The sequence below is a fragment of the Nilaparvata lugens genome, chromosome 3 (genome assembly GCF_014356525.2).
Source record: "Nilaparvata lugens isolate BPH chromosome 3, ASM1435652v1, whole genome shotgun sequence".
Lineage (NCBI taxonomy): Eukaryota > Metazoa > Arthropoda > Insecta > Hemiptera > Delphacidae > Nilaparvata > Nilaparvata lugens.
The window spans coordinates 78,987,759-79,000,311 of NC_052506.1; the positions used below are offsets into that span (position 1 = coordinate 78,987,759).

General features: G+C 33.6%; 1 protein-coding gene and 1 non-coding gene across 4 annotated transcripts in view; one reads left to right on the forward strand and one right to left on the reverse strand.

The window, feature by feature from the left end:
* The window catches only part of LOC111046759 (LIM/homeobox protein Lhx3), a 158,372-nt gene that overhangs the window by 32,812 nt on the left and 113,007 nt on the right, over positions 1–12,553 (reverse strand). The window contains exon 1 of one of the 3 annotated variants that reach the window (XM_039424734.1): positions 4,851–5,835. The exons of the other annotated variants lie outside the window; for them this stretch is intronic. Coding sequence (XP_039280668.1) covers positions 4,851–4,914 — 64 coding nt within the window. The 5' untranslated portion in view covers positions 4,915–5,835. Of the gene's footprint in view, positions 1–4,850; positions 5,836–12,553 lie in introns of those variants that run through there. 3 annotated transcript variants of the gene reach the window in all.
* Trnah-gug lies at positions 9,370–9,441 on the forward strand. The gene has a single exon. It is a non-coding gene; the product is annotated as a tRNA-His (tRNA).

Here is a 12,553-nt window from a genome sequence, read left to right on the forward strand (position 1 = left end):
CCTGTTTGCAGACGAGATTTTTCTTAAGCGAACAGTATTGTATTCAATGATCTGTAATATCATTTGTATAATGGAATTTGTCATGTAAGCGATATCATTGAATAAAAGTTGATTTGATACCATAGTGAGGTCCACGTTATAATGGCAGTGTTTGATTAGTAATGGTAATCATTCAACAAAGCAGATAGCGCTATCTCTTTTTCGCTTTGCTCTGTGGCCAGATCGTCTTTTAACCATGTAGAATTAATAATTGATGAACAAAATATTTCATCTTAATCATGAAAATTCATTATTGAAAAATATAATGTCTCGCTCAATAAAGTATAATTTATTATTTTAAACGAGAATAAACAGTTAATATTACATAAATAAACCTGTCAGCTACCTTCTATAGAAGGCATTGACAAGACAGAGGTTCGGCAACGGTGTTCTCCTATCTTTCTCCACTGCCATTATAACGCGGATCTTACCATCACATAATTATGATTAAGACCACAAGGTATCAAAATTCAACCTGGTATGCGGAGCAATTACTCGATTTCTCAAAGGTAGAACCAGAAGGAACACCTTGCTCAAATTTTACAGAGTCTTGGCAATACCAACTTTGACTTACGGAAGTGAAGCATGAGTGTTGCTGACAAGGAGGCATGAATCAAGTATACAGTCAAAAGAGATGCGATTTCTTAGAAAAGTCAAGGGATGCACAAGGGAGGATTGAATTCGAAATGAAAATATAAGAAGACAATGTGATGTCCAACTAGTGTTGAGTTTGATAGGAACATACAGAAATATTTATTGATCAGATCATGTCCTTGAATGACACTTGACTGTTCCCCATTAAATGACATACTGCACAAGCCAATAGGCAGAAGACGTATTGGTAGACCGATTGGAGGAGATGGGCCCGGAACTGGCTTGAAGAACCTAATCCATGGCGACGATGATGACGTCATAGTGGAGCAGTGGAGGTAGAGTGTGAGTAGCTCAAGGTGCGTACAGATATACGCGCCGCGAACATGAGCAATTCACTTTTAATCAGCTGATTATATCTGTATTTTTACAGAAACGGTAAGATACAGATATAAAAATCTTGGCATCAGCTGATTAAAAGTGAATTGCTCATGTTCGCGGCGCGTAAATATGTACGCACCTATACAGTGTAGAAAGTAATGCATCTATTAAGACACAGTGGAAGGTAGGAAGGTATCGTAGAAGGCTGGCAGAGAAGTTGAAGAAGTCAAGTTAGCTGCAAAGAAACCAAAAATCTTGGTCAATTATTTGCATAATTTGCTATTTCTACTGGCAAACATCAATTTCCATTTATGCCAGTGGTTTCATTTCCACTCTTGTACCCTAGTTATTATTGGTTAGTGTTAATAGTAGAGTCATTGGGACGATTGAATAAAAGGTATTCCAGCCGCAACCAACCCAAAACTCCGCGGTCAAATATTAGTACATTAGAGAGAGCAAGCAATAAGTGCTCTCCACATCCTCTAAAGATGCTTTTTTATTTATTTGCTGTACTTTACTTATTCTATTGTTTTTGTTGTTTTTTTATTGTACATCTTCAACTGTCGGGTTGTTGTAATGCAGTTCACGGTGCTCATTCCCCACACCCAGACTTGTTGTCTTTGTGGGGAATATTCACTATTTATATATAATGTTTCTGCTGCTGTATAACATTTTTGTGAATAAAGATCATTTGAATTTGAATATAATATAAAATCGGCTATTGCCCAGAACTTCCCCTGAACTTGCCCAGAATAGAATATTCACAAATTTTGTCTCAAATCGTTCAAATATTATGCAAATTTCAAAAATTGTCAAAGTGTAAAGAAATTGTCAAAAACCAAAGATTTTATTGATAGTTAGAGAGACCGGTTCTGGTTGTTACACCATTGTCAATCTCTTATAAACAGAGATGAACCTGACGAAACTGAACTGATGAAACTGACTGAACCAGTTTATCAGAAATTAACAATAGTGTAACAACCAAAATAGGTATTTCTAACTATCAATAAATTTATGTGTTTTTTGACAATAATTTCTTAGTCTTTTTATTCAATATGAATAATCACCAAAATATCAACTTCTCAACTACCGTACACAAAAAAAACAATTTCATCGTTTTAGTTTCAACTATCTGGTAACATGAGCTCCGCTGTCAAAGCAATAGTACTTTCTAATTGAATAAATGTTTATAGAAATAAAAATAAAAATCTTAACACCCTTTTTGAATATTCAATCACAACATCCAAAACATGTTGTGATTGAATATTCAAAAAGGGTACTAAGATTTTTATTTTTATTTCTATTTCTATAAAAGTAGCCCTATACAGAAAAGATATAAATACAATGTTTATGTTGATTGAACATGAATTTTAAATACTTCAATTAGCGGAAAATGCTATTTCATGCCAAATAAGCTGATACCTATTTCATCAAATTTTACAAGAGCTCCAATGAAGAAAGGTCGACAATTTCCAATCTAAATCCTTATATAGAAACTTATTTTTGTGGATTTCACAATATTTTGGTAGCCTAATTGAATAAAAACAAACATAAAATATGTTGTCAAATTCTATACAGTTTTATTCGGTACACGACCATGGTTGACAGTCAACTTGAAAATGTGACCGGTATGGTCACGAAACCATGGTCGTGTACCGAATAAAACTGTGTACAATTTGACAACATATATGTGTTTTCATTCAATTATGGAACGGTTCCACAATATTGACAATGACTCAGTCGAATCAGGTAATCACTCAGTCGATGACTGAGTGATTGGGTAATGATCACTCAGGTAATGACTCAGTCGAATTTGGGTAATCACTTATCCACCTCATCATGGAGAAGTTCGACAACATTTCTGAAGACAGTGAAATTTTTATTAGAATACGTTTGCGAAACACATGACTGTCTCTAACAACATTGTATTTGATGACCAAATCAAATGTGGTTTGAATCAAAACAGAGGATAATGTTTTGAGGATCCTTGTTTTGTTAATTGAGTGAAGAATGTAGAATGTGTGAAACGTAATGACTGTTATATATCGCGGTGATTTGACGGAGCTTAAACATCAATTGAGTTAATTGAAGAGACTTGAAATGTTCAAAAAATCTACTTCATTTTAATAAAAATTATAATTTTCTCACAGGAGCATGCTTTCGTGTGTGCTCACACATCATCAGCTGTTAAGGTGCGTACAGATATACGCGCCGCGAACATGTTCAATTCACTTTTAATCAGCTGATGCCAAGCTTTTCATATCTATATCTTATACCGTTTCTGTAAAAATACAGATATAGTCAGCTGATTAAAAGTGAATTGCTCATGTTCGCGGCGAGTATATCTGTACGCACCTTAAGATGTGTGAGCATACAAGAAAGCATTCTCCTGTGAAATAGTAATTTCTACTTTCCTTGCCCTATTATACCATAGGTAAGGAAAGTATTGCTTTCCGAAAAAATAAGATACCCCAATTTCTAAATTTCTATACGTTTCAAGGTCCCCTGAATCCAAGAAAGTGGTTTTTGGGTATTGGTCTGTATGTGTGTGTGTATGTGCGTCTGTGTACACGATATCTCATCTCCCAATTAACGGAATGACTTGAAATTTATAACTTAAGGTCATTACAATATAAGGATCCGACACGAACAATTTCGATCTAATTCAATTCAAGATGGCGGATAAAATGGTGAAAATGTTGTCAAAAACAGGGGTTTTCGCGAAATTCTCGAAAACGGCTCCAACGATTTTGATTAAAGTTATACCTGAAATAGTTATTAATAAGCTCTATCAACTGCCACAAGTCCCATATCTGTAAAAATTTCAGGAGCTCCGCCCCATCTATGCAAAGTTTGATTTTATATTCCCAATTATCACGCTTTAAATACAATTTAAACAAAAAATTACAAGTGAAAAAGATTGAGCATGAAAATCTCTTGAATTAATGTTTAGTAACATTTTCACCTAAAATTGAAAATAAGCTCGAAATTCGAGAAAATGTTATTATTTCAATTACAAACTTTTGGCTACTGTTGATTCTATTAAATCATTCACTATGAAGAGATAGCAAACTTCGTGTGTCTCCAGCCTTATTGTCGTGTCACCAGCTGGCTTGGATCTTTGAATAGTAGACTTGAGATGCGCGGGAACACTAACGTCAGGTGATAAATTTTCATAATGGCTAGGAATGTTGTGTGATTGCGCCACACCAGATTTTTATTAATTAAAGTAAAGTGGAGTTTTTGACAACATTTCAAGTCTCTTCAATTATGGAAAAGTTCCACAACATCAATACATAATCTACAAATTCAATCAATTGAGTTGTTTGATGAATACAGTATTGGATAAAGCAGATGAAACTTTTGAATAAAGATAGCCTTGATTGGTGCTGTGGGTTTGGAGTAGTGTTTCTTCTCTAGTAATTTCATCTCTGTAGTCATTCAGATTTAAATCACTATGATCGTTTCGAATTGAAATTAAGTCCGGTTATTTGTCTACGTTTTGTATACATTTGTATTAGGACGGCAGAATACATTTAGGGCCATTTTCGAGCTCGGGATTTAGCCAAGTCCTAGACTTCAAACAGCTGGAGTCAGAAAATTGGCTTTCTGAAGGAAAATTTTGAAGGAAAGTAGAGAAATTACTGTGGAAATTAATCGCTTCATTTTCCTGGACAATTCGTTTTAGCAAAACGATTTTTAAACCATGGAAATTATCACAGAAAGTAGAAAAAACACTGTGGAAATCAATTTCTTCAGTTTCCTAGACAATCGTTTCAGCAAAAAGATTGTTCAACCATGAAAAACTATATCAAATAATGAAAAATAATGTAACTTACACCAAATTTGCCATGGAAAGTTTTTCAATTCTTGAGCGTGCTGCGGGAAGTGCGAGTCGATCATTATTTCTGCACATTTCACTCACTTGCACTCTGATCACTTGACAAACATCACGTCAACTTTCCGAGTCCGACAAAATTTACAACGGAAAATCATTCAGGATCCTATCTAATTGTCTATTATCTACGGAGAATTCAGACTTTAAGTTATTGGGTACCGGTAGATAGATATTCTTTAATAAGATCCTACTACAGGAAAGTACAATCTCTTTCAAGAATCAATCGTTGTTTTCAAATCTATATACTTCAAAGTTTATAATAATGATTGCCATCAACAGCGTTCACAACTACTGTTTAGATACCCCAACAGTCATGCGGTACTCTTAACTTAGAACCCTGTCTATGTCTTTAGAATAAAATTCTCAATTTCTTTATAAGTATACAATCATCAATGGTCATTTCGTCAACCATGAATCACTTTTCTACAGCAAAAAAATTGTCACAGTGCAACAACCTAACATAATCCCAACTGAGATTTCTGTATAAATTTCAAGTTAAAGCAACTGTTGTCAGAATATTACTACCGTACGTATTCGTATAAGTCCTCGTTATAACACATTTTGGGTCCACTCTCAAAATCTTTTCAAGTAGGCTACGTTATTCTAAGGCTGTTTTTTCTACAAGTTCATGATATTGATATAATAGCAAGTTATTTGATAAAACTAAGGTGTTTGGTAACAGAGTTCACTCACTCTTGCACAATAATTCCCAACAAGTTTTCGGTGATTTGAGGTTAGTTATCACTAGTTGTCTGAAAGTAGATTCACGTTACCACTGTTTTTTCAATGTCGAATAGTTTGGAAATTTTTCTAGTGAGATGTCGAGAGAAACGATTGGAAATTTGTTGTTAATTTCTTGAAGAAAACTATAAAGCACGCACGATGAAGTCAAAGTTGAAGTCGTTGTCAGATCGTTATGCGCACGCCTCGACCCGTTCACGCGAGCTTCAGCGCAAGTACTGATGACTGCCTGTGCTCTACCACCCTGACCATTCACTAGAATCGATCGTGGTCGGTCGATAAGGTCGCTTTTCTGCCCCTTTTGAGGGGTGAATTCGACCTTATGGCCGAGAGCCGCTTGTAACGCGCATCCCCATTGGCCCGACTCAAGCCCGCCCCCTCTGTGACGTCACTACCCCCTCGAAGTGCACCCCAACAGTCAGGAAATGCTGTAACTTTTGTCTCGAGGAAATAAAAATGCTGATAAGGGATGAGACTTGGCAACAGCGCTTGGTTGTGGAAAGCTTGGGAAAATGGTTACATGCACTGAACGTAAATTTGACAAGGAATTGTGTAACTTGGAAAATGTTTTAGTTTACACGAAAACATTCGGTCCTTGGAAGATAACCAGGACATTTTTGTAGGTTTCTCGAAAACTTGTAACTCTGGAGGTTGAATTGTTGTAGGTTCCTTGACAGCGTGTTATTTTGGAACATAACAAGAATATTGTTGTAGTGTAGTAGACATTTTGAGAAGATGAGAACTACTGTTTTTTCAAAATTTTATTTTATAGAGAAGAAAGAGTCGAAAACAGTAGACGTATCTCCACGTCTTTATCAAAACTCAAGTAAGAAGAGCTTTGTAATGAATCAATATATTTTAGGAAGCCTTCTTTCATCTTCCCGAAACATTTAAAGCTTTGTAAATCAGTCCCCAAATTTCTTAGTCCAATAGTGAATTACAAAAACGATATGGTTTCGATCTTGGATTATCTTATGTATTATCATAGAATAGAAAAGAATAGAAATAGTCTTTATTCATCAGATGTAAGAAATACATTGGAACAGTGTCAATAATTAAATATGTATAGATATAAATAACTAGGCTAGCCTAGTTAGACAAAAATGTTTCGTCAAAAATCAATGTTGAACTCTTGAAACGAATACAGCGACAATTTGACCAGATATTCCTTAAAATTCTTTGCAAACATTCTTGGATCTTCTAATATTTGGAGACTGCTTGGTAACTTTACAAAACACTTCTTACCTCTGTATATATTATGGTTTTTATTCGTAAAAAGATCTAATCTGTGCCTGTCTATTATACGACCAAACCTTGTATTGTAACCGTGAGTGTTAATATCATAATGTATTAGATATCGTAGTTTATTACGTTGTAGTAGGTGTTATGAAGAGCATCTAATGAAGAAGTATTATTCAATGACAGGGAATAAATGAATGGTAAAGTCTTCATTGAACGGTGAAATTTGGTAGATGAAAAAACATTGGAGAAAAGAAGTAAACTATTAAATCCTATTTAGCAGTAAGTTGAATGAAACTGAAGTTTCATGAAAATTTAGAAGTTTTGTAGAACAGGAAGAGCCTATAGGATCCCAAGGATGTACAATAAACATACTAGACAAGAGAAACATTTGTCTTGTTTTCTTTAGGCCTACTCTTAAATATAATCAAAAATAGAAATCTAACATTTGAATTCAATCGATCAATTTAGATTTCAATGGCCTCATCCTCTCCAATTTTCAGCAGTTTTAGGAGTTCTGTGTCAAACACGACGACACACTGAAAAGAATTATTAACAATGTTTTTCTTATAAATAATAATTGAAATTTAAGTACTTTTTTAAAATTGTCAAATCAAGTTTAACTTGATAATGGCATAACATAGCTGAAACATGTGGTGACTAAACAGTATTGAAAAGGATACTAAGATCTCAATTATTATTTATAAGAAGAACGTTGTTAATAATTCTTTTTCAGTGTGTCGTGTGAGACTCAGAACTCCTAAAACTCCTGAAGGAAAGATTATGGCCATTGAAATCTAAATGAACCAATTGAATTCAAATGTAGTCTCTCTATTGAATCTAAATCTAGCCTTTATATTGAATCTAAATGTATTCTTTAGTAGAAATAACTAGAAAACTCTAGCTGTTTAGTCTAGATTTAAAATCTGATGTCTACTGAAGTCTCTATGTTCAGACTGAACTTTAAATCGATCTCAAATTGTTTAGACTAAAAAACTGAGCTTTAAATCAATCCAAAACTGTTTAGACTAAAAAACTCTCAATATGTACATATTTGGACTGAACTCTATAAATCACTAATGATCAGAACAGAAATCTAAATCAATTGCAGACTAAACTATAAACTCCAGATTAGATATATCAACTCAAAAGTAGGGTCGAAGCAACGTTATATAGTAGACAGTTCTGTCTAACTTTGGGGTCAAAGAACATAATTATATCAGAGATTGGAATATATTAATGGGGATTCTAACTTTTCTGAACATTTAATAACATATTAAACGACTACAAATTGAAGGCCGAGGAGAATGTTGAATTTTAATCGTGGTTAATTTCATGAGAACCAATCAGAGAAGACTATTATTCGAAAACGCCTTCTCTGATTGGTCCTTGTGAAATTAATCACGATTGAAATTTAACCGTCTGGTGTGCAACCGGGCTTTAATTTTCTAGAGACTTTAGAAATGAACAGGTGTTCACAATAAGTTGAAAAGATCAGATTCATGTCAACCAATAGACTACAACATCACCAATCATGTTTTATATGAATTTGTTAGTAACTTGTTATTCCTTTAGTTTTCTAGTAATATTTTCCTATTGATTTCGCATATCTATTTCGTAACAAGTAACTATAGTGAGGTCCACGTTATAATGGCAGTGGAGAAAGATAGAAGAACAACGTTGCCGATCCTCTGTCTTGTCAATGCCTTTTAAAGACGGTAGCTGATACAGGTTTATTGATGTAATATTAACTGTTCATTCTCGTTTGAAATAATCAATTAAATTTTATGAAGCAAGAAATTATACTTTTCAATAATTTCATAATAAATTTTCATAATTGAGATGAAAAATTTTGTTAATTAATTATTAATTCGACATTGTAAAAAACAATCTTATAAAATCGACATAAAAAACAGAGCTAAGTGAGAAAGTGATAGCGCTTATCCGCTTTGGTGAATGATAGCAATACCATTGCTGATCAAACGCTACCAATATAACGTAGTCCTCACTATAGTCAGTTGATCCTGCCTGGAAAGGAAAGCTCCACTCTCTCAGCGAATTTTCATAATTAAAATAAAATATTTTGTTAATTAATTTCATAATTCTACATTGTTAAAAGACAATCTGGCAACAGAGCAAAGCGAGAAAGAGATAGCGCTATCCGCTTTGTTGAATGATAGACAAGGATAGCAATACCATTGCTAATCGTACAATGCCATTATAACTTGAACCTCACTATAGTCAGTTGATCCTATCCTGTCTGGAAAGGAAAGCTCCGCTCTCTACTGTGAGTCTTCACCGCGCATCTCGACCGATCCACTCCTTGTTTCCGCCTCAGTCCACTTTCCTCCAGCGTTTTTACAATCGAACTGCAGCTATAAACTGTTGACCAGCACACCGTGAAGTGCTCTAATTAAATTCGCTTCACAGTTGCAGATTGTACAGCTCTTGTACTTAGACCAACTGTTGGTTTCCATCAAGCCGTGATCGTCTAGTGGTTAGGACCCTGCGTTGTGGCCGCAGTAACCCAGGTTCGAATCCTGGTCACGGCACAATTTTTTGATTTTGCAATGTTTATTGATAATGTCTTTTAAATTATGAAATTTAAAAATGTGCAATCAGTATGTAAATCATATGTCATACAACGGTAGAATCAAACGAACAAAAAGAGATGTAGCTTACAAAGAATAATACTTGAGAGAAATTTATACAATTTTGAATACTACAAATCAATTATTGATTAATTCCATCCCTATTATCATGAATCAATCAAGTATTTCTTACTCCAGGACAAAGAAGTGAAATGACCACACAACTTGTCAAAGTGTTCATATAATTTCCAAAACTTAAAATGAATGTCAAGTGAAATTTATGAGGGAAATAAAATTATTTATTTATTTATTTAGAAGTGTTAAAGAATGGCATGTAATATAAGCTACATTATTTGAGATGAGAGGCATCAATAGATGCATTATGAATTATGGACTTGTTATCTTATTGTTCGTTTCCATACTGTTGTACGTTTCAATTTTATTGTTGAATTCAATTCAATTCAATTGATTCTTCAGAATTACTAATACTTCATTACTACTGTTCAATAATATACTGGCATAAGGTACTTTACGTTGGAAATTTACCCCAATTTTATATATATTTTTTTCATTTCTGACTTATTATGGGTCATTTTCGAGCTACTTCATGAATCAACAACAGCATGATATGAATATGAATTTGAATATGATTTGATATGAATTTCAAACAGAAATTCTACATTTGGATTTTTTTTATGTGATAAATTACTATTTTAAGCAATTTTGGATACTTGTAATCGTGAAGATGATTTTTTGAAAATGTTTTTTTTCTGTGAAAATTTGAAATTGAGTTTCAACCTTGTTTAACCTCAAAATTGTTCCAGCAATCAGATTTTGAACATAAATATGTGTAACGCTAGTTCGCCTCCATGGTGCACATTGGGTAACAATAAATGGACTAGCAAATGATGGCGGTCAGACAAACTTATGTTCTCCTGACCAAAAACTACACAATATCTCAAAGAATTTAGAAATATACAGTGTATATCTAGGGATTTGAGACTCATCAGCTATATATTTGTTGTGTATCTGTCATACGCTAAATAAATATTTTTTTTTTCAATTAGAGTAAATGAGTTGTGCGAAATATAATTTTACTGTGGGCTAATTAATTTTTCGATACAAGGATGTAGTTAGTATACAGTACATCATTTTGATTTTATAATGCTCATAGGAGAATTATATTATTTTCTATCATTTGGTAACTCCCATAAAGGTATCGTTGAGAGTACCTAATTCCTAAAAAAGTATTTCTATTATGTTACTATTCCTATATTGTTACCATTATATTGGTTATCATTATAATATACTGGTTATATATAATTATAATTAACTATTATAACTATAATTATACTGGTTACCATTATATATTCCTATATGTTACCATTCCTATATTGGCATGTTCTTTTTGATAATAAATAAATTTTACTGTCATTATTTTGACAAAACAGATATGAATGTGCATGTGTATAATTTTGTTACGTGATAAATGTATCATAGTTCAAATAGACACTTTGTCTAATTTCTTAGTCAATGTTATATGTAAGTAGCTGATGTACGTACTATATGAAGTTAAGTATATGCAATCTTTCACTTTTTGTGTAGTTGAGAAGTTGATATTATGGTAATTATTCATATTGAATGAAAAATACTAAGAAATCGTCAAAAACCACAGATTTATTGATACTTAGAAAGACCGGTTTCGGTTATTACACCATTGTCAATCTCTGATAAACTAACTGTATTTAGTTTTAGTTTATCAGAGATTGACAATAGTGTAACAACCAAAATCGGTCTTTCTAAGTATCAATAAATCTGTTGTTTTCGACAATTTCTTAGAGTTGTGACCGATCGGTTTCGGTTATTACACCATTGTCAATATCTGATAAAATGAGTGTTTATCAGTATAAACTGAGTTTATCAGAGATTGACAATGGTGTAATAACCGAAACCGGTCTTTCCAAGTATCAATAAATCTGTGGTTTTTGACAATTTCTTAGTCTTTTTCATTCAATATGCAATTTTATGAACCTATTATATAAGTTCTGTTGTATCATCTCATATTTGTAATGAACAGTTTCAAAAATAATGAAAGAAAATAAGGTGATAACATTTAATTATTCAAATTTTTTTTCAAATCTTTAGCAGTCTTATATCTATTCCCTTCAGTTGTTAACAGTTAGTTTATAGTTTCCTCTCGCCACTATAAAAAAATAGTAACGCCATTATATTTTGCATTGATCACTTCGAAATCTCCCGCGTTTGAAACCACCAATCCAACCTTGAATTGACTGGGGAAAGGTTGAGAATTGAGAAGGGAAAGAAAAACTCAGCAAATTACGACTTTGGTTTTTGACCACTGACACACCAGGTGAGAGACGTTTTGTTTCCCCCTCCTCACTCACACTCTCTCTCTTTCTGTCTCTTCACTCAAATGTCCCTCTCCCTCTTTCCCTTGCACTCACACACATGTGATTCTAAATCATTCCATCTCACTCACACACATGTGATTCTGCGTGAGGGTTGCACTGAAAAGCTGGAAATCGTGGCTCTTAATGAAATTTGAACGTCTCAGGGGTGCTGACCCCCTTAGATCCCCTTTCCCTCGATGACCGTTGCCCCGCTCAATTTATGGCCTTTTCTTTCTCCGGAACAACCGCCAGACTTTGGTTTCTTTCTTCTTGTTCTCTCCTTTTTGCTCTTTTGTCGGCTCTTAATTTTCTTTTTCGCTTGCCACATTGTGGATGGTATAGACGGCAGCAGAAAAAATATAGCTATTTTTCACGTAACCTTCCTTTGCACCGATTTCATGCTTTACTTTTCATTCTTTCTTCCTATTTTTGTTGCACTCTGTGTGATAAATCTTTGTTATTTTTTTGGACTTCCAAAGATGTTGAGAAGTTGATGTTGTGGTAATTAATCGAAACCGATCGGTAAAAATTCTAAGAAATTGTCGAAAACCACAGATTTATTGATACTTAGAAAGACCGGTTTCGGTTGTTATACCATGTCAATCTCTGATAAACTAACTGTATTTAGTTTTAGTTTATAAGAGATTGACAATAGTGTAACA